Genomic DNA, 25,933 nt, shown 5'->3' on the forward strand with positions numbered 1-25,933 from the left:
TCTTCTCATGAGGTGGCCAAAGTATTGGAGTCTCAGCTTCAGGATCTGTCCTTCCAGTGAGCACTCAGGGCTGATTTCCTTCAGAATGGATAGATTTGATCTTCTTGCAGTCCATGGGACTCTCAAGAGTCTCCTCCAGCACCATAATTCAAAAGCATCAATTCTTCGGCGATCAGCCTTCTTTATGGTCCAGCTCTCACTTCTATACATCACTACTGGGAAAACCATAGCTTTAACTATATGGGCCTTTATTGGCAAGGCGATGTCCCTGCTTTTTAAGATGCTGTCTAGGTTTGTCATTGTTTTCCCCCAAGAAGCAGGCATCTTTTAATTTCGTGGCTGCTGTCACCATCTCCAGTGATCATGGAGCCCAAGAAAGTAAAAACTCTCACTGCCTCCATTTCTTCCCCTTCTATTTGCCAGGAGGTGATGGGACCAGTGGCCCATATATAAAACACCCCAAAGCGAACCCTAGAGAAAGTCAATTTTAAAAATAATTATAATTTCGCCCTCTCTCATATAGCCTGAGGAAGCAGCTGGCTGCCTCTCGGCCCCTTTATCGCACCCAACCCAACCCAGCACCGCGCAAGCTTGCGGGCTCCACAGAGCTCTTCATCCTCAGCTCCCGCAAAACGGCGCAATCCCCATGCAGTTCCAACGCGCGCCGCTAGAGGCCGCGGCCTCCCTCCCCGCCCGGCCGACATGACACAGCACAATAGCCGGCAGGCGGGGCGGAGGCCGCGGTGCACGACGGGGGCTTGTTGGCGGGCGGCGTTCCTTCCGAGTGGCAGGCCCTTCCGGCCTGCGCGGGCGCGGCGAGGGAGGAGCCAGCCTCCCAGCCAATGGGAGATGGCGGAGGAGGGAGGAAGGCGAAGGGAAGAGGGCGGGCTTCCGGCGTGACGAGCAAAAGGCTACCCCTCCCCCGCGCCTCCCTCAGCCGGCCGGAAGTGCGGTAGCGTTTGAGGGGGAGAGCGAACACGGGGCGGGTGACAGTGGGGCGAGCTGAGGCGGCAGGTAAATTTCGGGGCGGGATTCGTGTGTGTGAGGAGGCCTGGAGGTCGCAACCACCGGGGGGGGGGGAGGAAGGGGGTGTCAATTAGGCAAGGGGGGGAGGGGCGAGCGGGGGGGAGGGGTCCTCGCGCGTGAGGCCGAGAGAGAGGCGCCCTTGAATTGACGGAGGTGGGGGAGGCGGCGGCTAAAGGGGGAGACTCGCCCCATCGCTGAATGTTCATTCTTGTCCCAACTTCAAAAAGTCCCTGAGGAAAATGGAGGGGGAGGGGTGGAGCAGACGAGGGGAGGAGGAGGAGGAGGAGGCTTAACGTAACCCCGCCCCCCGGCCTAGCTTCCAAGGCATACCGTTTATAAATTTTACTAAGTTCAATGGGGAACAGCAGCCAAACGCCGCAGCTTAAAAGGGTGCCAGGATGTTCCCGCATTGCAGGGGGTTGGGCTAGATGACCCTCGGCGTGTGCGGGTGCCCCTTTCCACTCTGCAATTCTTGCACTGGCCGTTTCTGGGGTATGTCACTCCTCTGTCCCAACTTCCCTTCCGTTTTTTCTTGGTCGTCCGTTCCACGCACTCCCAAGAACAAAAGGACACTGGTTTCTGGTGTTGTTATTAGTAGTATTATTATTAGCCGACCTTTTTACTTGCTTGCCACCCGAAGGTCTGCAAGCAACTTACAGCAAAGGGAAAATGCCCAGTACATAATACCACTTGCTCACCCCATTGATGTGTGTTTAATTGGCAAAGCACTTCGTTTTGAAAATTGGAACCTATTATTACTTTGCTTGCTGTTTGTTCTCCCGTGTACCATTTTTAGAAAGTTGGGGGGGGGGAGGGAGTGACTTGTGTTGTTTACATTGAGTGTTTACATTCCATGGTGTGATAAACTTCAGCATAACCACCTACTCAGGCTGAACAACGTCAATGGCTAAACTGGGGTTTGAATATAAGATCTACAAATATCAAAACTAGTAGTAATGATAGGATTCAAGGGTTGCCATCCCTTAAATTTGCCTTGTGACCCTAATCCTCAAAACAGTACAGCCCCACAATTGATATCCTTTAATATGGTTCTGTTCTCAAACTTTACAGATGCCCTGCTTTATATTTAACAATTGCGTCTCACTGTGACCATTTCCCAAACTTGGAAGTTTGCAAGGCTGTGTATTATGAACTGGTAGACCTATAATAGATAGGCCATTCACAAATATTTGGACTTGTTCCAAATATTTAGTATATTGTTTGTTCAGAGGTGGGAAACTGTTGTTCTCTAGTTTTTAGACTTGAACTCTCATCAGCCTTAGCTGTCTTGGCCAGTGGTTAGAGATGTTAGGGATTATAGTCCCAACAGCTTCCCGACAGGTGACATGGTAATTGGCTGGGATTCCAAAATCTGGTAGCTTATTCATGCTGTTTAGCTAGGAATTTAAAAAAATATGAGGGTGGTGGAAATACTGCATTGTTCTTATGCTAATCATTTTAACCTGAACATATTTGCAATGATGCAAGGAAATTAGAGTGATAACAGGTGCCGTTAGTCACTGTGACAAACATTATAGTTCTTGGGTAGAGCAGTAATTCTCAAAGAGTGTGGCAAGAGAGGATGGCAAGTGTGGCAGGAAGATTCAAGGACAGTCTAATAAACATTTAAACATTTCAGTGTAGTATAGTATCAAAACAATTTGTTTGCAGAATGTGGATAGATATATTTTCAAAATGAGAGTAAGAGCACCAAGTGATGCTGAGGACAATCCTAGTTGTGTTTTCCAATGTATTTCTTATCAATTTAAAATCAGTGTGGCACAAGCAAATTTTTATTCTGAAAGTATGGTCCAGAGAAAAAAGTTTGAGAACCACTGGTATAGTGTTTCTTTCAGAATGCATGGTTACTTAATGCTCTAAAGAGCACTAGCATTCAGTCTTTGTGTCAATAGAATTAATAAAATGGTCTTCCTACTCCTAGACGTGGTTGGCAACTTATTTCCCCTCATTGAGGAAGCAGAGGTACCTACGGTGGCTGTGTTTGTAACCATGGTTTGTTCAACAAATCATGAGATGGCTCATTAGCAAGCAAGCAAGCCACAGTTTTGTTTCTACCAGGCTTGATTTGTTTTCCAGCAGCTGTTGCCTTGTGTCTCTAGTTTCGTGTCTGGAATGGAGTGCCTAAACAATTCATGGTTTTGAGATGCTATGGACTGTAACACCCCCTACCAGAAGACTATATTTCTTTGTCCAGGATTGTGTTTTACCTCTTTTCTACAGCTGTGTTGATGACAGAGTCTTTATAACTCTGCTCAAATTTCTTTCATGATGCTTGTGTTCTCTTGCATCACTTGTTGTTGCTGATGGGTCACTTAATACACTTGGAAGTGCTGCTGTCAAAATTCCTTGTGGTATGGCCTGGGGCCACAAGCTGACCTGGGAGTTCTTGGCTTTTTTTGAGGAAGAATGGATTTGAAAAGTTAGCAATAGCCAGCAAAAAATCAATTTCACTTGAGAGATCCCGTAGCAGTAATTTAAGAGCTGATGTAGCTTTGTCAGGAAACAAACACCTGAATGCAAGAGGGGTTTGCCTGTTGGGTACAATCTGATTCATTTCACCAGAATTCTTTAGCGCCTGTTCACTCCCTAGAGACTCAAGCTCTCAGTAGCTCTTTATAAGAATGATCAGGAGTCTGACTTGAAGAAAAGCCACAGCCAGGCAACGATCCTTTTCCTGGTTTGGAGAGGAGAATGGTGCTAGAGGACTACAAGACTTCTTGGCGCTCTGAGCACAGGAGTACTGTGTCATTGGTGAGTATTGCTTCAGTAGCTGTTGCACAAATAGCTGTTCTTTTTGGATTGTGGCATCTCCTGGCATGACATATATATGTGCACAACAGGCTAATTCTAGCTGATTGCTAATTCCCTAAAGAATCCACTTTCAGTAATACTCCTTAGTTTGTGGGCTTTTTGATTTATCTGTAATATTACATTTTATATCCCACCTTTCCTCCAAGGAGCTCAAGGTAGCATACATGGTTTTCTTCCTCCTCATTTTATCCTCAGAACAGCCCTGTGAGGTGGGTTAGGCTGACAGGCAGTGACTGACCCTAGGTCACCCATATTTTGATTTAGCTATTAAACTGCTAGTGCTATTCACTGAAGTGCATTCAAGTTGTTGTTTTTTAAAATGCTTTTTTATAGTACTTGGAAAAGTAGTTTACACTCTTTAAAAAAGTACAAGCAGAAGTCTGCTGATGCATCCTCAAAATAGGCCCCTGTTTTCCCATCAGGTCTGATGTTAATGAGACTCTAAGCTGTTCTGAAGGTGGTCCGAGTCCTCAGCTTTGCTTTTACTCACCAAGTTATTAGTATTTTCAGGGATCTAGTGATAGTTAGCTGTTAGTTCTATGTATCTATTCTTTAAGTTGGTGGTACTTTTTCAGTTGGTGCACTATAGTAATGGTTTTCTAACTCTTCTGTTTTCAGATTCTGCATCAATATCTCTCAAAGCATTCTGACTGGAAGCTCCCTTCAATCATTGCTTGTTCCCATAACCAGACGGCTTTTGATCCTTGATGCTATTCTGACCCAAACCCTGTCAAGTGCTTACCAAAGATCAGAGGAAGGTTGGAGGGTTCATACTAGAGATTTGAGTGAAGAGGATGTTTTTCAGTTTGCAAAGCACAGAGAGAGGAAGAATTATCTGCAGGACTTGAATGAAGATGATCATTACTGCTGAGATGCTTGAACTGTTGCTCCTGTACAAACATTGTCCACCCCTGCCTGTAAATGGAAAGGATACTGTGATTCAACACACCCAGGGAGTCTGCTTGTTCAGGGTGTACAGGAGTTCTGGCTTGGCCCTGCCCATTTAGGCTGTCAGATTGTTGCTCTTTAACTTACCTTTAAAAGACTGAATTCTCGAAACCCATTACTCTTCTGGGCCATAACCCTGGATTTGGGCACTGGTAGAACACTTGAATATTTGAAAGAGAAAACGTGCTTATTATGAAATATTATCTCTTTCCAGGATGTCTTCAGGTGCTTTATTTCCAAGTCTGGTGCCAGGCTCCCGGGGCTCATCTAGCAAATACTTGGTAGAGTTCCGTGCGGGAAAGATGTCTTTGAAAGGCAGCACTGTTACACCAGACAAGAGGAAAGGTCTTGTATATATCCAGCAAACGGATGATTCCCTCATTCACTTCTGTTGGAAAGACAGGACTTCAGGGAACGTGGAGGATGTAAGTAGAATGCTGCAGCCTAAAGGTGTATGCATTGATTTAATGCTGCTTCATGTTTAAAATCAGTGTACGTAAGAGAGTGTTAAAAGACATTTATGTAGTAGATTGAGGTCTGTGGTTTGAAAAAACGGGTTTCTTTCTTCCCTGGCCACCTGACATGTATCTCAAGTTTGTGTGGAATTTGTGTAAGAAAAAGATAAGCATGTTCCCTAGAGGCAGGCATAACATGAACATGTGCATCTATGTAACTCCCCATAGCTTGCAAAGCCATCCCTGTAAGCTTGTCATGGGAGAGACATTCAACTGCAGCCTGACTGAGAAAGTGGTTCGTGATCTCTTTCTTATTGTAACGCACTTGGATAGTTTTGTGTGGAAAGTAAAGAATAATTTGTTGTCATCTTCTTCCACTCCAGGACTTGATTATTTTCCCTGATGACTGTGAATTTAAGAGGGTGCCTCAGTGCACTACAGGCCGCGTTTATGTGTTGAAATTCAAAGCTGGATCCAAGCGGCTCTTCTTCTGGATGCAGGTTTGTGGCTGTTAGCAGATGAAGGGGAAACGAGGCATAAGTGATGCTAGTTGTTGCTGTGTAACGTTGAAGCTGTGGATTAGACATCTGTCATCGAATGCAAAAATGCATTTTTCTTCTTCTCCCGGCAGGAACCCAAGACTGAGAAAGATGAGGAGCACTGCCGTAAGGTGAATGAGTATCTCAACAACCCACCAATGCCTGGAGCTCTGGGCGGTAGTGGAAGTGGAGGCCATGAGTTGTCTGCCCTTGGAGGTATAGACCTTTTCCATGAGTCCTTTTCTGTGCGTTCTTTAGTATTAAGAGCGAGTTCTGATACTTTAGGGGGTTTGTTTGTTTGTTTGATTCTTTCATTGCAAAACCTTCATTGCAAAACCAGCTTTAATTGGATGTTTAATTAATGTAGAACAATAAAATAGTATTAAAAATAAAACTATAAGGCAAACAACAATTTCAAATATCAACTTGGAAAAGCTTAGGAAACACAGATGTTTAGGAAACATGAGACGTGTGGATATTCTTGATATTCTCCAGGGTTTACCTGTGGTTCTCTTTTGTATATTAAAAGCAAAACAGTGAGATTTTCCTCATAAAACCTGTTGCCATTTTAAATTTCCTGTCATTTAGATGGAGAGCTGTAAAAATGTGTGACTATAATACGGTCTCATCTGTTTAGGTGAAGGTGGCTTGCAAAGTCTTTTGGGAAACATGAGCCATAACCAGCTCATGCAGCTGATTGGACCAACAGGCTTAGGAGGACTTGGTAAGCTTCTTTTGTACATTCATGCTAAAATTGTGTTTGTCTGGGTTAATCTCTTCCTAATGCCCCCTGCAGGTACTATACTTGGTTCTTAAGCAAAGTGTTCATAATAAATCAAATATCATTGGACAGAAAGTTGTGCCAAGTAACATGAACTGATCCATTCTTTCCTCTATTCTTTCATTAAATGCCTGCAACATAGATACAGTGTTGTCAGAACATTAAAAGTGCACGCTTTGTAAGATTTCCCTGTGTGTGTGATGGTGAACCTGCTGCTTAATGGCATACATGAATCCTTCTGCCACTGATCATGCAGCCACTTTGCATCCTCACTGCTTGTTGCCATCCAGTGGTCCAGAGTAGAATGATTCCACCAGGGGGCAATTTTCAGAGAATGAAGAAAAACAGGTTTCCCAGCATCTTGTGCTATTAACACAAAGCATGGCAGAAGCACAAGCTTAGTTCTGTGGCAACTGTTTCTATTCTTGAGAATGTTTGGCTTAGAAATGACAAATTGAGACTCAGAATTAATGCTTCAGGTATCAAAGTGGACTCTCAGACAAAACCTGGCATAGAACTAGACAGATAAATCCTTTGTGTGTGTGCTTTTGCTTAAGTTTGTATACTCTAAAGTGGACAAAAACCACTTAAGATGAAGAAAAGGCTGGCTTCATGGCAAAAAAGGAGTCACCTATTCCTTCCCAGGTTTAGGCATGTTTTCAGTCCGGGTGGACCATTAATCAGTGAGAGCCTTCAAATTGACCAAAGAAGTCCTCTGGCTCCCTGCTGAATTTGTGTAAAAAAGCATCTGGTCTTGCAGTATGAGTTTGTACATCTGTGTTTCTGGATGGGGAAAACTATAAAGTTACTTTGGTTATTTTGACCAAGAAGTCTACACAGCACAAATTTTTTAAGCCTACTTTCTATTTATGAAAAGAAGTCTCTAACACATATGCTGTCTTTTTCCTTTATGGAAGGTGGGCTCGGTGCTCTGACGGGTCCTGGTCTGGCTAGTCTGTTGGGAAGTGGGGGCCCCCCAACTAGCAGCTCTTCTTCCAGGTAAGAGCATTGTGGCTTATAACTGTCCTTTTCAAAGAAACAGATTGCTTTAATAATACCTGAGGCTCTGTTTAAATTGTACAATATTTTAGTGAGGACATTTCTCTCATAGGTTTCTGTTTTTATTACATATCGCTGCAGTGTTTCAGATCCAACAGCCAGGGCTGTGTGGCGAACTTGTGGGGAAGCAGCTCCTGTGGTATCCGTCTAACATTTAAAGAGAATCTCTCCTAGGTGTGGGAAAGGTGGAACCTTATTTCGGGGTTTGGCTAGAGAAGGGAAATGGGAGATCAGAAAGGGTCAGTAGGGTTATAAACAACAAGTCTTTGGCTTTTGTAGTACAGTGCTACCTTGGTTCTTGAACTTAATTCATTCCAGGAGTTGATTTGACTCCCGAAAGCATTCAAAAACCAAGGTGCGGCTTCCAGTTGGCTGCAGGAACTTCCTGCACTCAAGCATAAGCCGCGTTGGACGTTCAGCTTCTGAAAAATGTTGGCAAACCGGAACACTTAAAGCTGGGTTTGCGGAGTTCAGGAGCCAATTTGTCAACTAAGCCGTTCCAGAACCAAGGTACCACTGTAATTCTAGGGCTCATCTTTAAATTGCAATTTTAGAAGTTTGGGATTTCAAACTGAGGAAGGAGGCATCCCATCTCCTCCTTACTTAAGTTGTGTTGAGTGAGCTGAGAGCTTCTTTTTTGGGGGAGGAGAAGACCTGGAATGGCAATTCTCTCACTTGCTCTTTAGCTGTGGGAAACATCCCCGACTTCAAACTGTACTTGCAGAGGCTAACTATATGAATTGCTTTTTAGCTCTCGCAGCCAGTCGGCAGCTGTGACACCATCTTCCAGTACTTCTTCCACACGGGTAACGCCAGCTCCTACAGCTCCCGCAGCAGCCTCTGCCACTGCCACTGCCACCAGTCCCAGTCCTGCTCCGAGTTCTGGAAATGGGACCAGTACAGCAACAAGCCCTACTCAGCCCATCCAGTTGAGTGACCTCCAGACTATCTTGGCAACGATGAATGTGCCGGCTGGAGCAGGAGGCCAGCAAGGTAAAAAAGGGGTGTGGGAGCCTCTGTAGCCTGACAAAAAAATAAGGTCTCCACAAAGATGCGTCCTGCCTTGTGCTTCCATGTTCCTTCCTAGCTGCTTTCCATGTTGTTGTTGTTTAGTCGTTTAGTCGTGTCCGACTCTTCATGACCCCATGGACCAGAGCACGCCAGGCACTTCTGTCCTCCACTGCCTCCCGCAGTTTGATCAAACTCATGCTAGTAGCTTCAAGAACACCATCCAACCATCTCATTCTCTGTTGTCCCCTTCTCCTTGTGCCCTCCATCTTTCCCAACATCAGGGTCTTTTCCAGGGAGTCCTCTCTTCTCATGAGGTGGCCAAAGTATTGGAGCCTCAGCTTCACGATCTGTCCTTCCAGTGAGCACTCAGGGCTGATTTCCTTCAGAATGGAGAGGTTTGATCTTCTTGCAGTCCATGGGACTCTCAAGAGTCTCCTCCAGCACCATAATTCAAAAGCATCAATTCTTCGGCGATCAGCCTTCTTTATGGTCCAGCTCTCACTTCCATACATCACTACTGGGAAAACCATGGCTTTTACTATACGGACCTTTGTTGGCAAGGTGATGTCTCTGCTTTTTAAGATGTTGTCTAGGTTTGCCATCGCCTTTCTCCCAAGGAGCAGGCGTCTTTTAATTTCGTGACTGCTGTCACCATCTGCACTGATCATGGAGCCCAAGAAAGTAAAATCTCTCACTGCCTCCATTTCTTCCCCATCTATTTGCCAGGAGGTGATGGGCCCAGTGGCCATGATCTTCGTTTTTTTGATGTTGAGCTTCAGACCATATTTTGCGCTCTCCTCTTTCACCCTCATTAAAAGGTTCTTTAATTCCTCTTCACTTTCTGCCATCAAGGTTGTGTCATCTGCATATCTGAGGTTGTTGATATTTCTTCCGGCAATCTTAATTCCGGCTTGGGATTCATCCAGCCCAGCCTTTCGCATGATGAATTCTGCATATAAGTTAAATAAGCAAGGAGACAATATACAGCCTTGCCGTACTCCTTTCCCAATTTTGAACCAATCAGTTGTTCCATATCCAGTTCTAACTGTAGCTTCTTGTCCCACATAGAGATTTCGCAGGAGACAGATGAGGTGATCAGGCACTCCCATTTCTTTAAGAACTTGCCATAGTTTGCTGTGGTCAACACAGTCAAAGGCTTTTGCATAGTCAATGAAGCAGAAGTAGATGTCTTTCTGGAACTCTCTGGCTTTCTCCATAATCCAGCGCATGTTTGCAATTTGGTCTCTGGTTCCTCTGCCTCTTCTAAATCCAGCTTGCACTTCTGGGAGTTCTCGGTCCACATACTGCTTGAGCCTTCCTTGTAGAATTTTAAGCATAACCTTGCTAGCATGTGAAATGAGTGAAATTGTGCGGTAGTTGGAGCATTCTTTGGCACTGCCTTTCTTTGGGATTGGAATGTAGACTGATCTTCTCCAATCCTCTGGCCACTGCTGAGTTTTCCAAACTTGCTGGCATATTGAGTGTAGCACCTTAACAGCATCATCTTTTAAAATTTTAAACAGTTCAGCTGGAATACCATCACTTCCACTGGCCTTGTTATTTGCAGTGCTTTCTAAGGCCCATTTGACTTCACTCTCCAGGATGTCTGGCTCAAGGTCAGCAACCACACTACCTGGGGTGTATGAGACATCCATATCTTTCTGGTATAATTCCTCTGTGTATTCTTGCCACCTCTTCTTGATGTCTTCTGCTTCAGTTAGATCTTTACCACTTTTGTCCTTTATTATGGTAATCTTTGTACGAAATGTTCCTTTCATATTTCCAATTTTCTTGAACAGATCTCTGGTTCTTCCCATTCTGTTGCTTTCCTCTATTTCTTTGCATTGCTCGTTTAAGAAGGCCTTCTTGTCTCTCCTTGCTGTTCTTTGGAAATCTGCATTCAATTTCCTGTATCTTTCACTATCTCCCTCGCATTTTGCTTGCCTTCTCTCCTCCGCTATTTGTAAGGCCTCGTTGGACAGCCACTTTGCTTTCTTGCATTTCTTTTTCATTGGGATGGTTTTAGTTGCTGCCTCCTGTATAATGTTGCGAGCCTCCATCCATAGTTCTTCAGGCACTCTGTCCAGCAAATCTAAATCCTTAAACCTGTTCCTCACTTCCACTGTGTATTCATAAGGGATTTGGTTTAGATTGTATCTTACCTGTCCAGTGGTTTTTCCTACTTTCTTCAGTTTAAGCTTGAATTTTGCTATAAGGAGCTGATGATCTGAGCCACAGTCAGCTCCAGGTCTTGTTTTTGCTGACTGTATAGAGCTTCTCCATCTTTGGCTGCAGAGAATATAATCAATCTGATTTCGATGTTGCCCATCTGGGGATGTCCATGTGTAGAGTCGTCTCTTGTGTTGTTGGAAAAGCGTGTTTGTGATGACCAGCTTGTTCTCTTGACAGAACTCTATTAGCCTTTGCCCTGCTTCGTTTTGATCTCCAAGGCCAAACTTGCCAGTTGTTCCTTTTATCTCTTGATTCCCTACTTTAGCATTCCAATCCCCTATAATGAGCAGAACATCCTTCTTTGGTGTCACTTCGATAAGGTTTTGTAAGTCTTCATAGAACTGGTCAATTTCAGTTTCTTCAGCACCAGTAGTTGGTGCATAAACTTGGATTACTGTGATGTTAAAAGGTCTGCCTTGGATTCGTATCGAGATCATTCTATCATTTTTGAGACTGCATCCCAGTACAGCTTTCGCCACTCTTTTGTTGACTATGAGGGCCACTCCATTTCTCTTACGGGTTTCTTGCCCACAGTAGTAGATATGGTAGTCATCCGAACTGAATTCGCCCATTCCCGTCCATTTTAGCTCACTGATGCCCAGGATGTCAATATTTATTCTTGCCATCTCATTTTTGACCACATCCAACTTACCCAGGTTCATGGTTCTTACATTCCAGGTTCCTATGCAATATTTTTCTTTACAGCATTGGACTTTCCTTTCGCTTCCATGCATATCCACAACTGAGCGTCCTTTCGGCTTTGGCCCAGCCGCTTCATCAGCTCTGGATCTACTTGTACTTGTCCTCCGCTCTTCCCCAGTAGCATGTTGGACACCTTCCGACCTGAGGGGCTCATCTTCCAGTGTCATAACTTTTATATGCCTGTTGTCTTTGTCCATGGAGTTTTCTTGGCAGGGATACTGGAGTGGCTTGCCGATTCCTACTCCAGGTGGATCACGTTTGGTCAAAACTCTCCACTATGACCTGTTCATCTTGTGTGCCCTGCTCGGCGTAGTTCATAGCTTCCCTGAGTTCTTCAAGCCCCTTCGCCACGGCAAGGCAGTGATCCATGAAGGGGCTGCTTTCCATACTGAAACAGTATTAGCAGCATGCTGTTTATCATGTTGTTTGTCTTTGTACAGGAGCATGTAATAAAGTGGTTATTTGCCTCTGTGTTTGCTTCAAGGATGGGCATCCTGTGGCCCTCTGGCTGTCATTGGACTCCAACTCCCATCACCCCAGGCAGCATGGCCCAGAACATCAGAGATGTTCAGAGTTGTAATCCAGTAGTGGCCGGAGGGCCAGAGTTTCCCCATCCCTGCATTACAGTGTGTGTAAGGGACGCGGGTGGCACTGTGGTCTAAACCACTGAGCTTCTTGGGCTTGCCGATCGGAAGGTGGGTGGTTCGAATCCCCACGGCGGGGTGAGCTCCCGTTGCTCTGTCCCAGCCCCTGCCAACCTAGCAGTTTGAAAGCATGCCAGTGCAAGTAGATAAATAGGTACTGCTGTGGCAGGAAGGTAAACAGCGTTTCTGTGTGTTCTGGCACTTTTCACGGTGTCCCGTTGTGCCAGAAGTGGTTTTGTCATGCTGGCCATATGACCTGGAAAGCTGTCTGTGGACAAGTGTCGGCTCCCTTGGCCTGAAAGCGAGATCAGCGCCACAACCCCATAGTTGCCTTTGACTGGACTTAACCATCCCGGGGTCCTTTACCCCTTTACCTTTACAATTTGTGTGTGTGAGAAAGAAGATAAGCAAATGGTGTAACACTATGTCTGGGTCAAAATCTGAAATGCTTGGTTTTTGAAACACTGGCTCCCAAATCAAATCTGTTTACCATGCTGTGTGTGTGTGTGTGTGTGTGTGTGTGTATACACGCACAAACACACACACACACACACTTAAGATTTAATTGTAAATAGGCTCAGAATTTTGTTCAGTTGAGGCTTTCAGAAAAAGTCAAGTCATTTGGTTGACAATCAGCAGAACACTGTTACGGGGGGGGGTACCTTATATCATAATATTCTGCAGGAAAATATGACTTGACATAAAATTAGAATATTTCTTATAAACAGAAATCCAAAACCACCTTGAATTTGCTTTCACAGGAGGTCATTATTTTGTTGATAATAGTGTATAAAGGGCAACTAGTTTTCCCAAAACAAGTTACCGTATTCACTTGCAATTCTTGCTCTTAGATGAGATGTTATTTTTGCCATTACAGTATAGCCAAGTTCCAAACTTTACCAGGTCATTCTTTCCAGGAAGTGAGTAATGTAACTAGTTTTTAGTCAATTAGCAGCTGTAATCAAAATAGGATGTAAGTTCTTTACAGTCTTTCTTTAGGATAGGGGACTTACAGTTGAGCAATATCAGTACTGGATCTAAAGGAACTTCATCTTCCAAACTTTTTTCTTATTATTCTAATAATAATCTTCCAGTATTTTTGCGTGTAACTGCATGCCTACCAGATAATGATAAAAAGTTCCATTCACCCATTTGCACCTCCACCCTATTTTCGAATATGATTTATTTATTGCTACAATAATTGCAGAAGTCAGATGCCATTATACCATAACTTTTTTAAAAAAATTTCCTCTTAATTATATTTTTTTGCATATTTTCTCCACAATTTCTTCCACATCTCCATGCTTATACTGTTTCCTGTGTCCTTGACTGCACCTTATCATTATAAACCTTTACTTGTTCCCGTTTGCAGTTGTACTTTAACAACAGGTGATTAGACTTTTGTGGTGCCTGTGATACACCTGTGCTGTGACTCGCAGAGTTCTCCTGCAGCAACTTTGCTAATTCTTGGTACTTCTGCCACAGACACTCTGGCTCTGTTTCTTTACAGTTGACTTGTCCAGTGTCCTGACCCCGGAAATAATGGCACCCATTCTGGCAAATACAGAGGTTCAAGAGCGCTTGCTGCCTTATCTTCCTTCCGGGGAATCTCTGCCGCAGACAGCAGAGGAGATCCAGAACACACTGACCTCTCCACAGTTCCAGCAGGTAAAAGTTTTGGTATACCTGGAAAATACACTTGGAGGCATGTCCCATCTGCCTTAAAAGTTTATAGTGAAAAAGTGGTTGCAACTATGGCCTATGCGGTCCCTCTATGGGGCGCTTTTGTAAACCTTATGCCTCTGGTGACATTGCAAAATTATTTTCTCAGACGCCTTTTGAAACTACCCTCCTGTGTAAGCAACTCTGCTATTCGTTTAGAACTTAAGACCCCCTCCTTAGAGATCCTGATGTGGAGACATGCCTTTAATTATTGGCTGTCTCTCTGGCATAAATTGCCCAATTACCATCTTATTCAGTGCCTTTGGAGAGATGAATTCACCAGCCCATGGGCAACAAAAATCCATTCCAAACTGTTGACTTATGGAATCTCTTCTTCCGATATACTAAACTTAGATCTAATTACAGCAAAAAAGGTCATCAAACAAAGATTGGAGGAGGTTGACTTGCAACAAAATCTTATTACAGGTGCTGGTACATGTTCCCTGATAAACCAGGGCATTACATTTATGTCCCAGATACCTCGATATTTGTCTACCTTATAGGTTGCGTCGCATAGATTCGCTTTTGTTAGAGCCAGATTTAATGTGTTCCCCTCAAATGTGCTGAACAATAGATTTTCTAATGGTAAAACCTCTATTTTATGCGCATGTGACAACAAATCAATAGAATCCCTTCATCATATCTTGTTTAATTGTCCTTTATATATTGTTCCCCGATCAAGGATTCTGAGTTCAATCATCTTGGAAACTGTTGCTAAACCACCTGAATTACATCTAGCCTATCTACTCCAGGACATTGACTCTTATAGAACATTACAGGTTGCAAGATTCCTGAATTCTGTTCTTTCATATAAGAGACTTCATGGAATGCTGCATGACTATTAAAATCTAGTAAACTCTATCCACCATTTTTATATTCAAGGCAACAATATGGTACATCTAGAGACTGTATGTAATGTAAAGGAGATTATGCGTTGAAATATTTTAGTTGATATTTTAGAATGTAAAATCCTATTTTATTTACTGATTGGTTTTATCTGGTGGGCTTATAGCCGAATAAAGTATTATCTATCTATCTATCTATCACTTGGAGGCAGCTACTTGGCTTAAGTAGGAGGACTGACTTATACGGGGTGGAATTGGCTGAAGCACACCAGGAGGAATCTTAAGACAAATCCCTGCATCATCTGGAGAGCTATGTGATGAGGAAGATCTAGTTATGAGGCAGTTGACTTCTCTTTTAAGGTCTTTACAAGTTTAAAAATGGATGAATGAGAATGGGAAAACCAAAGAGGTGGAAGTGGTGTCCCAGGCAACCCCTGTGTGGATGTACAATATAGGGGCAATAGTGTTGGCATTTGTCTCGCACACCAAGACTCTGCACTTTGTGTAGCCTGTCAAATTTGCTGGCCGGCCTTTCCAGCGGTATCTGTCAGCCATTTGGGTTGTCTTTCCCCGTTTCAGGATACTGCGCCACATTTCCCGCTAACCAATAAAATAAAGTTTGTGTCTGCTAAATGCAGTATTGTGATTTGTTATTTATAAACCTCCCTTTAGAGTGGCTGAAATGGCACGGCTCTGCTGTAACCCCACAAGCTTATCTCTAATTACTTGCTGAATTAATTCAATGCTGATAGCAGTAGCCTTAGTGGGGAAAGCTGTTTATTAATTAGAAGATTGAAGAAGTTGGCTAGAAATCCCTCCCCCCCAAAAAAAAAAGATAAGCCAGCTTGGGAAGAATGTAAGAAGCTCTAGATCTTGTTTGAATCCTTTTCAGTTTGCCTGCTGTGATAAATCTCAGAAAGGCCATTTTATTGCTGCCTTTGATGCCTCCTCGAGCTTTCATGCTACCAGAGTTCTTTCCTCATCACCCCTGGCTTTAGAGCAGGCATCCCCAAACTCTGCCCTCCTGATGTTTTGGGACTACAATTCCCATCATCCCTGACCACTGGTCCTGTTAGCTAGGGATGATAGGAGTTGTTGTCCCAAAACATCTGGAGGGCCGAGTTTGGGGATGCCTGCTTTCAAGTGCTTGCTCTCTCATTCTATCTTGCTTCTAAACAATAGGAAGGGATGGGATTTTGTTTTCCCCCCTTGGTTGTATGGTCCTTAGCTGTCTGACAACAATTTGTTATGCTGCCACTCTGTGTATGGTGTTGGCGACATACTAAATTTGGAAGTAAATTCCACTTTTCAGAACAGTAGCTGTATTGATCTTTTGTGCTTTGAACCCCCCCCCCAAAAAAAACTATAATTGAAATTAACCTTGTCAAGCCCAGTGCGGCCTACTTCTGCACCTGCGTAGGAGGCGTGGGCATTCTAATCTTCCAAGTAGCTATGTTGAAAACTGAAGCAGCGTAGATTTTATTCTGGAATAGTTAATCCAGAATACTATTCTCTCTGGCTGCACTTGCCACCAGAGTGCAGCACCTGAAGGAATGCTGCCCTCCGCAGGAAACAAAAAGGCTGCTCAGCCTTTGCCCTATAGAATCTTTCTGGAATTTGACATAGCTTTTTTTCTTTGCAGGCACTCAGCATGTTCAGCGCTGCCTTGGCCTCTGGGCAGCTGGGACCTCTAATGAGCCAATTTGGCCTACCAGCTGAGGCAGTAGATGCAGCAAACAAAGGAGGTGAGCTCATTTCTGTCAATGAACCCAAAGTTGCTCAGTGGCTGTGCAGTAGGCTCTGCTGGGTCAGAGGTCCTTTGTGTTGCAGTTTTACCAGAGTCCATATCCCTTCTTGATTTTGAAGCCCTCTTGAAGGCAGAGAATCTGGGTAAAAGGTGGCAGCTCTGGCTCAGTTCTCTGTAACCCAGCGAAATATAAAGATTGCTGTGGAATGGTGACACACTGCTTCTAATGTAGTGCTTTTTGTCCAGTTACGAATATGGACTCGAATGTCATTTTGTAGGCTAAGTACATGACAGGTCTGAGCTGCAATGAACATGAAGAAGGGGGTGGTTAGACCATTACAGACCAGCACAGATGTTCAGATGTTTCCTTTGTTCATCTACTCCAGGCTTTCTGTCCTGGGTAGTTGTTTTCCTTTTGCCATATGCTGTTCACTTGGAGCCATGCATTAAGTAGCCTGCTTTCCTATTGCATGCTGCCATGTTATTAATTTGATGTGTCTTGTTTTCAGATGTCGAGGCGTTTGCAAAAGCAATGCAAAACAACGTCAAATCCGATCAAAAGGAAGGAGACTCAAAAGACAAGAAGGATGAGGAAGAAGACATGAGTTTAGATTAGGTTTCTTAACTGTGTCTTACGGGTACTCCTAGATATTTACCTTAAGATAAGTAGGATAATTAGCATACTTCTTGTATTGAATCTGCAAGTAAAGGACCTCTCTGCCAAATTCATCCTGGGTTTTCCCCCCACTTGCTGCAGTTTCAAACAGATGTTTGTCTTTGTGGCCTTAAAGTACACTTTGGCAGCTTCTTATTGTTGTCCTTGGAAACAAGTTTGGTTCACCCGATTAAATTTATAGTCTTGCATCAAATCCAGTTGCAGGTCTATGCTTGGGGTTTCTCATAAGGTTAAAGGCATCACCTTGGCAGAAACATTTGTAATTTTTATATTTAGTTTGTTGTTACAACCCATATCCAAGAGTTGCTGTAAAGCTATCCGAGGGCTTATCTGTATCCAGCAGAATATTTTGAGCTTTTAAACCCTACCTATTTAAGGAATTGCTTGGTTCTAACACTTCTTTTGTAAGAAGTCCCCTTGTTCCTAGAAGGCTGTCTCCTGTTTCTACTTATTCTCCTCTCCATCTCCTACATTGTTTGAGGTAATCCTGACCCTCAAGTCATGTTTTTATGAAGGACATGGGGCAGTAGGAATGAAAAAAAAAAACCCTCTCATGAGAAGAATGTGTGATTCTGAAGGTTCCAAGGCAACCTGTCCCCAAATTTCTCACTCAGGAGTGTTGCATCCTCTGGGCTTCAGCCTAATTTTATGCAGGGGGCAGTCTGAGCCCAGTCCACTTTTAGATGGTGTGTAGTCTTCAACTATCTTCTAGGACAGAGATTTCCAAACTCTGTTGTGACACACTCCCCCTGGGGCTGGAAAGAGGTTAGTTTAACCTCCAGTTTGCTAGTAAAATTGTGTAATGAAATGATGCATGTCTAAAAAGTATTGTCACCAACATGAAAAGTTTGGAAAGCTCTGTTTTAGGGACTGGACCTCAAAGAAACAGGGGTTCCTTTCCCTGTTCTTAACTGGCTTGCCCTTCATAGCCTTGCTTCTCTATTAGCAATCCTTGCATGTTGAAGTAATAATAATACTTTTACTGTTTCTTCCCTTGCCAATCTGACTGCGCTGCCTCAGCCCCTCTGGGCAGGAAGCTGGGAAACCTCCCTTTGCCTAGCATCCTGACTTACCCTAACGTAACTGCATTTGACAGCTATGCCTGTTTTTGTGAGATACATAAAAAATTTTTGGTGGTGGAGAGCTTTTGGGAAGTGCCATACCTGAACTATAAAGAGAACTGTGCATTTGGCAGGCATTTAGACCTCTAAACTTCACTTTACAAAACAAAAACCTGCAGGAATGTCTGAGGTCCCTATAGCGCTTGAAACGGTTGTAAAGAAGAGATATAAAGTGATTGTGGGTTTATTGGTAGCTATCGAGGCCCAGGCAGAGTATCTTAACAAATTCAGCACTACTCCATATCGTTTGTATGAATTATAGATCATAAAATTTTATTTGAATTAAAAGTATGTACCAGTGATTTACAGAGATTATCCCTTAAAAGTACAGCTTAAAAACAGATACTTACAGTGGTTGAAAGTGAAACCAATAATTGTTAAAACCCATTTTACAATATGTACCCCAGCATTAAAATAGCCAATATACTGATAAGTTATAAAATCCTTTTCAAAGCAGTATCTTGACCCATGTGATGAACAATGTATATACACACAAATATATATAAGGCAATCTCTAAGTGCACCATATACTTTTTTGGGGGCAGGGGGAGGGTGTTATTGTGAAGTTAATGCGCCAGGGGAGTTGGGAAACACTGGGTAGTATTCAATACCAGTCCTATTCAAGAGTAAAACTGTTGATGTTAATGGACATGGGCTTCTTAATTTCAATGGGTCTACTCTTGACTAAAGAATAACTGACAAACCCATGCAAGAACTGATTTTTGAGCACAGTGGTAAAAGAGTCAGCTGGCAGCTTAGTCCTCTGCTGCCTTCTTGCCCCAGGGCAATTAATAAGTAGACAATTTGCTAGGGACATATTAAACTTCCTACCTCATGTGGAAATAGGGCTGTACAGTGGTGCCCCGCAAGACGAATGCCTCGCAAGACGAAAAACTCGCTAGACGAAAGGGTTTTTCGGTTTTGCGTTGCTTCGCTGGACGAATTTCCCTATGGGCTTGCTTCGCAAGAGCGCGAGGGCCCGGGCGGTCGCGCCCAGGCGAGGCTCCGCCATGCCGATGCCATGAGCGAGCGAGCCCAGGTCGCCGATGCGGGACGCCGCCGGGCGTGACAGGGCCGCTGGCTGGGGTACGCGCGGCGGACCCACGCCCGGCCCTAACCTGCGCGGGCGGGCAGCGATTGAGCGGGGCGCCGTGGCGGCGCCCCACCGGGCGGTCGGAGCGAGGCAGCGCGTGCCGCCCGCCGCCGCCCCCGAGCGGCGTGGCCCGTCGGTCGGGGACGGTGGCCCGTCGCCCTCCCTCTCCACGGAGGGCAGGGCGCGGGCGACCCCTCCAGCCAGCGGCGATGTCCGCCCGTCAACGCGCTGGGAGCCGCTCCGGGCGCGCGCGCGGGTATTCGGCCGGGGGCCGCCCGGCAGGCAGCAGCGGGTGTCTGGGCCGGTGAGCGGGAAGAGGGATGCGCCGTCGCTCGCGTCACCGGCGGGTCTTTCTCCTCTGGCGTCCCGTCACCGGGCAGACGGGCGCCAGGCAGGGGGGAAGGCTTCGGCCGACGCGTGGTGGCGCCGACGCCACCCTCTCTCCCGTCTCGGCCAGGCGAGGCGCTCCGCTCGCTGCTGCTGGCGGCCCCCTCGGGCGTGCCGGCCGCGTGGAGGGAAACTCCGGAGGCCCGCAGGGGGCAGGGCGGCGGAAGCGCGGGGGTCTCCCTCGACGCGTCCCTTCCGCCGCGTGGGGCGCGCGGCGGCCGGCCAAGGCTGGGGCCGGCCGCGCGTCGTCTCCCCGCGGTCGGGGGGGTCGTGCAGTCCATGTTTCCCTCCGCCCAGGGTCCGGGTACCTGGCGCCCTCCGGGGCAGCGGTTCAAAGACTCAAGCGGCCTTGTCGCGCAGGGGACGAGGCTGGGGAAGCGGGGGCTCCGCCTTAGCCCCCCATGCCCCGCGTTTGCGAGGCTCCCCGCCGGCGGGGCCTCAGGCCAGGCCGAGCGCCCGGACGGTGAAACCCCCCCAAAACAAACAAACAAAAAGAAAAAAAGAGGCGCAGCTGCGACTGACCGTGCTTCGCAAGACGAAAAACATCGCAAGACGAAAAGACTCGCAGAATGAATTAATTTCGTCTTGCGAGGCACCACTGTGTTGCTTGCACAGTCAACCTGACAAGATGGTATATAACATGTTTGGAGAAGCAACATGGGCACATTTACCGTATTTTTCGCTCCATAAGACACACTTTTTTCCTCCTAAAAAGTAAGGGGAAATGTCTGTGCGTCTTATGGAGTGAATGCATGGTCCCTGGAGCTGAATTGCCCAGGGGTGAAAAGCAGATTGTGCTTTCCCCCCCCCAGAAAGATGGGAGGGGGTGTTGAAATGAAGCCGCTGAGCAGCTGGTCGGAAAGCGATCAGGAGGGAGACAAGGGACTCTAGCAATAAAGGAGGCTGCCTGGGATGGGGGAGGTAAAGCCCATGGATCCTCAGGATTTTTGCATTGGGTCACCCCAAATTCACCATCAGATCACATAGCATGAACCACAAAAATCATACATCCACTGTTTCGTTCAGATTTTTTTCTTTCTTGTTTTCCTTCTCTAAAAACAAGGTGTGTCTTATGGTCAGGTGTGTCTTATGGAGCAAAAAATACGGTAGTTGACTCATCCTTTTCTTATACATTAAAGGTTATCTGCCCAAGTCATAATCAATGGATTTAATTCTGCTCATTAACTTAGCACCAAAAACATGAAATACTGTTTTTCTGAAACAACGAGTGCCTGGTTGGTAGAGACTAGACAAGCACAATGCAAAATGGCTTTGAAGCTCCAAGACCTGCATCTTGCACAGTGTTTCATTATTTCAGTAAATAAATACTGGCCCCCGACCAACTGGTTCTCATGCCGCCAGCTGCTTGGAAATGATGAAATACAATTTGGATGATGGCAGCAATAATGTTTTCATATTTAGACGTGTTTAAATAATTTTCTTCCTGTCCCTTGAGCCTTTCAGCTGGCTGAAGCAGTTGTTCACAAACTACATTGACAGATTCATCCTGATTAGAATCTTACCAGGTGTGGGGAGGAGAGAGGGAACAGTACTATTATAAATATACCATATGCCCTTGCCCTCTTCAAAAACATTACTGTGGACAATGTGTAAAGGCAGGAAAGCATCAATTACAAATAAAAACGGATGAGCCCTCCTTGCCCTCTCAACACACCTGCTGTTGGTGCTGAAAATGGTCTGTATCCCCAGGTGGCAAGGAATGCTGTGTGTGCCCAAGCTTGAGGGACTGCTGGCTTCCTGAAGGGTCGTGTGGCTTTCTGCAGTACTGACTTAACACGTACAAATAGTTTTTACATAAGTGGGCACTCTGTGAGCCCTACCGCTCCCCTTACAGTCCCAGCTTCTCTTAGGTTAATTTGGTTCCGGTTGATCACCAAGTTCTTCATGCAGCCAATGTAGGAGGGGAGATGAGCCACAGGTGCCAAAGGGGGGGCAGTGACTCCGAGTTCTGTAGAAGGAAGAGCAAAATAATTTTTCACCACAACTCTAGGCAGTCGGAGGTCATTAGGCTTCAGTTTCACTTTAAGCTAATTGTGACTAAGGCCCATTGGTTAACTTGTCTAATAAACAGGGAAGTGCACCCCACTAAGTACAAAACAAAAAAACATAGGAAGCACATACACAGCACAGCAGAACAGATGGATTTTGCTAGTGCCACATATAAGAAGAATTTGTGGCACAGATTTTCCCTATGACACAGAAAGAGCTTGTTTAAATTTTGTACTGCATAAACTGAGCACCTTTTGGAATGCAAGCATGGCTACTGAACATTGGAACACTCCAAAATGCAAAGAGATTCTGTGACAGGTGCATAATGTTCTTCAGCAGGCAAACAAATGTGGCGATTCCCTGGGAAGAGTTTGAAATTCATTGTGCGAGGCTAGAGATGGACCACCTCAAGCCTGGGACATAAATGCAAGAAGAAGAAGCTGAGCTATGGGGGCATTGAGTAAATTAACTGCAATGGTTTGTAAGCAGGATCCTCCCAAATATCTGTGCTTGAGCTACTCACCTGGCATTCCACCGAGGTAGAAGTTCTCTTTGATGGCAGCAGCATGGGCTTGGTTGGGTCCCACGGTGTAATTTCCCTCTGTGTCCACATCTAACTGAATCACGTTGCTGCTTTTGATTACTTGCAAAGAGAAGGGTGGAACTAAGTCAGAGCTAGACATGCTGAGAAACCTCACCTCCCTCACAATGCATGAAGCCCTTGCTCCCACACAAGGGTGGGTTGGTTCAGTGTCTAGCACAACTTAAAATGAACGAGGTGTGTCAATTTGGACTAGCATATGGGCATGTAACAATTGCGCAAGCAGCTGGAAGGATTGTTTCCAAAGTGTACAGTGGTACGTGGGTTTAAGAACAGCCCTGTTTACGAACGATTCGGTTTACAAACTCCGCAAAACCGGAAGTAGTGTCCTGGTTTGCAAACTTTAACTTGGTCTAAGAACGGAATCCAAACGGTGGAAGGGCACTGGCGGCGGGAGACCTCATTAGGGGAAACGCACCTCGGTTTAAGAACGGTTTCGGTTCTTAAACCAGTGTGGTGTAGTGGTTAAGAGTGGTAGTCTCGTAATCTGAGGAATCAGGTTCGTGTCTCCGCTCCTCCACATGCAGCTGCTGGGTGACCTTGGGCCAGTCACACTTCTCAGCCCCACTCACCTCACAGAGTGTTTGTTGTGGGGGAGGAAGGGAAAGGAGAATGTTAGCCGCTTTGAGACTCCTTAAAGGGAGTGAAAGGCGGGATATCAAATCCAAACTCCTCTTCTTCTTCTTCTTAAGAACGGACTTCTGGAACGGATTGAGTTCGTAAACCGAGGTACCGGTTCGTAAACAGAGGTACCGGTTCGTAAACTGAGGTACCGCTGTACTCTGCATTCTGCCTAGATGGAGCCGGTGCTAATGATCCACATGAAGTCTTAATCAGCATCAAAGAAGGAAATGGGTTGTGTTGGAGGCACATGCATGGATATTTCCATCCTTCTCTCTAGCTCTCTTTCATACACACACTTTGACCAGTCAACATCCACACCTATTTTTTGAAGGGATTCGACTCAGTGATAAAGCACATCCTTTGCATGCAGATGAGCCCACTTTTAATCTCTGGTGTCTCCAGGCAGAGCCGGGAACTATTCCTGCCTGAAACCCTGCAGAGCCACTGTCAGTCCGTGCAGACAATACTGAGTTTGCTGGACCAATAATCTGGGTCCGTGTTAAGGCAAATTCCTAGGACATGTTTGGTGAGATACAGAATACTGACTTTGGTTTGAGCAGAACAACAGAGAGAGAACGGCTTGGATTTTGAGGAATGCTGCTTTGGCTGTGAGGTTCTCAAAGCAATTAATCCCCCCCCGCCGCCGCCGCCGCCAAAAAAGAGCACAGCAGGGGAAAAAATCACACAGCTGGAAAGTAGCTCACCTGCTAGTGTATGCCACTGCCCATCACAGAGTGAAGGTTGGGTCACCGAGGTGGCAAATTCCCCAGCACCAGTGTTTGCAATCACAGTGACCTAATCCAGAAAGAGAAGATTAAGAGAATTTCCATCAGGATGGGAAGACAGTCCTGAACATACTGCAGATGTGATTCAGCTGAAGTGGTGACTTTCTCTCTGGGAACACAGATTCCCCAGTGAGAAGACTGGCAAGTGATAATCTTGAAAAGCAGGGGGTTTTTTTGTCATTGCTGATCTGCTCCTGGAAGCACAGCTGGGGGCAAGTACAAGGCTGTATAGGTGCCCTGAATGCATGTCCAAGTGTGCAGCCCAGAATATAGGGATGTATGAGCTGCTGATTCCTTGAAATCTACTGGATCAGATCAATGAACTGCACAGTTCCACTCGTGACGTTGTCATGTCCTTATAGGTGGCAAATGCATTTAGTGGGGCAGAACTGAAGCAAATTCATGAGTTTGCAAAACAACAGCCCCAGGTTTAACTCACAGATTTCTGCATGTACAACCAGCTTCCCTCTTGATAACATTTGTAGCAATACACATGTTCATGATAAGCAAGAGCTTTTCCCATGCAAAATAGAGAGATGCAAAACAGCCTGTGAAACAAACAACTTGGGCTCCTACAACCAGGATTACGGGCTGTTGCGGCTGCGTTTTTTCCAGTTCTGCACATGGAACAACAGGTGCATATTAAGCATATGTACCCCTGCCTTTCTGATTTCATGAAGCAGGTCTTCCTGAGAATTTCAACTTTTGCTTTTCAAGGTTCCTAGCTGTGAGACATAGGAAAGCTTAATGTTCGTTTGCAAAAGGCTATGGCTGATCCAGCAGTCTCAATTTCTCCTCAAGGTTTATAGTTCCTGTTGCTTTATCTTTACCAAATCTCCAATGTCTGTCTGCCCTAACCCCAACTCCAGGCCAATAAGACATTTACTTTTTGCTTTCTGGCTAACAGTACATTTTTGTACTTTGTGTGTATAAAAGGATCAGCCAAGCAGGTGTGATTTTTAAATTTTCTCTTCTGGCTCCCTTTAGAGACCATACAAGTTATTACTTCCAGTGTATATGAAGTGCTTGCAGACATCTTGCTGTCTGATCACGTTACCTTTTCCTTGTCTGTATACAGCCTGAGGTAGTTCGTTTGTCTTGTGCCAATGTGAAATACCAAGCCAGACACACTCCGGGGGCGAATTTCCAGCATCAACTCAAAGTCCTGCCCAATAGCTACGGACCTGTCTGGGGGATGAAACGAGAGAGCTGTCAGAGCAACAGAGAACTCATGGGCCTTTATGCCTTAGGAAAGAAGAGGATGTACTGGTGAAACTAGGAGGAACATGTGGGGGAGTCCAGCAGGGTACAGAAAGCTCAGGAAAGATGATGCATACAGTACCTAGAGCCACGTATCCTCCATCAGCAGAGAAAAAGGTGCCACTTTCCAAAGGACCCTCGTAACAAGGAGTCACTCCAAAGAGGCGGGACGGTGAGACCAGAGGCTTCCTGTCTAGTTTCAAGTGCCGGATGCACCCCTTAAAGCTGGTAGCGGAAGCATCCTGAAGAAGGAAAAAGATCTTTTGAAGAAAATGCCAGCATCCAAACACATGAATACTTAGCAATGGCCGCCCAAAAGGCAGGCTTTCATTCTTAGTGCTCAGCGACTTTGTATTCCCAACAAGACTGTATATACAGTGGTACCTCGGGTTAAGTACTTAATTCATTCTGGAGGTCCGTACTTAACCTGAAACTGTTCTTAACCTGAAGCACCACTTTGGGGCCTCCCGCTGCTGCCACGCCGCCGGAGCCCGATTTCTGTTCTCATCCTGAAGCAAAGTTCTTAACCTGAAGCACTATTTCTGGGTTAGCGGAGTCTGTAACCTGAAGCGTCTGTAACCCGAGGTACCACTGTATATATATATTTGTTTTGGAGAAGATGGGGAGCCTCAGACCTAGGGACTGAATGTGGCCCTCCAGACTGTTATATCTGGCCCTTGGAACTCTTCCTAGGCCACACCTCCTCATTGGCCTCGCCCTAGGCCATCCTTGGGTGTTTTCTTCTGCCTGGATTGTGTCTCAGAGTTGTGATAATGCTTCTTGGTTTACTGGACAGAGGATGGAAAGGTGTGTGTGTTTATGTAGGAAGTTCT

General features: G+C 45.4%; 2 protein-coding genes and 1 long non-coding RNA gene across 6 annotated transcripts in view; 1 reads left to right on the plus strand and 2 right to left on the minus strand.

The window, feature by feature from the left end:
• The first annotated feature begins 872 nt into the window (after window positions 1–872).
• Window positions 873–17,412, plus strand: ADRM1 (ADRM1 26S proteasome ubiquitin receptor). Of its 2 annotated transcripts, XM_082226304.1 has the most exons (10): window positions 873–1,014; window positions 5,021–5,231; window positions 5,645–5,761; window positions 5,893–6,016; window positions 6,438–6,524; window positions 7,499–7,580; window positions 8,392–8,633; window positions 13,740–13,897; window positions 16,439–16,541; window positions 17,053–17,412. In XM_082226304.1, exons 2-10 carry the CDS (start codon window positions 5,022–5,024, stop codon window positions 17,157–17,159), a joined length of 1,230 nt encoding a protein of 409 aa, XP_082082430.1. In that variant the 5' UTR covers window positions 873–1,014; window position 5,021; the 3' UTR covers window positions 17,160–17,412. The 2 variants fall into 2 exon arrangements, with proteins under 2 accessions (XP_082082430.1, XP_082082431.1); XM_082226305.1 differs by lacking the exons at window positions 16,439–16,541; window positions 17,053–17,412 and adding an exon at window positions 15,009–15,036 and having other exon boundaries at window positions 13,740–13,938.
• Window positions 17,413–17,505: 93 nt separating this feature from the next.
• On the minus strand, window positions 17,506–19,187 carry LOC309534370. The gene is made up of 2 exons (XR_014220635.1): window positions 18,425–19,187; window positions 17,506–18,387 (listed from the first exon to the last, which is right to left on the minus strand). It is a non-coding gene; the product is annotated as an uncharacterized lncRNA (long non-coding RNA).
• Window positions 19,188–20,424: 1,237 nt separating this feature from the next.
• LAMA5 (laminin subunit alpha 5) overlaps window positions 20,425–25,933 on the minus strand; it is a 223,032-nt gene continuing 217,523 nt past the window's right edge. For all 3 annotated transcript variants that reach the window (XM_082225741.1, XM_082225740.1, XM_082225739.1), the window contains exons 76-80: window positions 25,183–25,342; window positions 24,898–25,028; window positions 23,760–23,850; window positions 22,354–22,473; window positions 20,425–21,789 (exon numbers count right to left, since the gene is read on the minus strand). In XM_082225741.1, coding sequence (XP_082081867.1) covers window positions 21,632–21,789; window positions 22,354–22,473; window positions 23,760–23,850; window positions 24,898–25,028; window positions 25,183–25,342 — 660 coding nt within the window. In that variant the 3' untranslated portion in view covers window positions 20,425–21,631. The remainder of the gene's footprint in view (window positions 21,790–22,353; window positions 22,474–23,759; window positions 23,851–24,897; window positions 25,029–25,182; window positions 25,343–25,933) is intronic.

Source organism: Podarcis vaucheri, assembly GCF_965113315.1.
Source record: "Podarcis vaucheri genome assembly, chromosome: 6".
NCBI lineage: Eukaryota > Metazoa > Chordata > Lepidosauria > Squamata > Lacertidae > Podarcis > Podarcis vaucheri.

Bases quoted from the DNA above. Each gene is read 5' to 3' on its own strand.
- ADRM1 (XM_082226304.1), top strand. From the start codon at position 5,022: ATGTCTTCAGGTGCTTTATTTCCAAGTCTGGTGCCAGGCTCCCGGGGC. The intron at 5,232-5,644 runs GTAAGTAGAATG...CTTCCACTCCAG, and splicing joins CTTCAGGGAACGTGGAGGAT to GACTTGATTATTTTCCCTGA. The intron at 7,581-8,391 runs GTAAGAGCATTG...ATTGCTTTTTAG, and splicing joins ACTAGCAGCTCTTCTTCCAG to CTCTCGCAGCCAGTCGGCAG.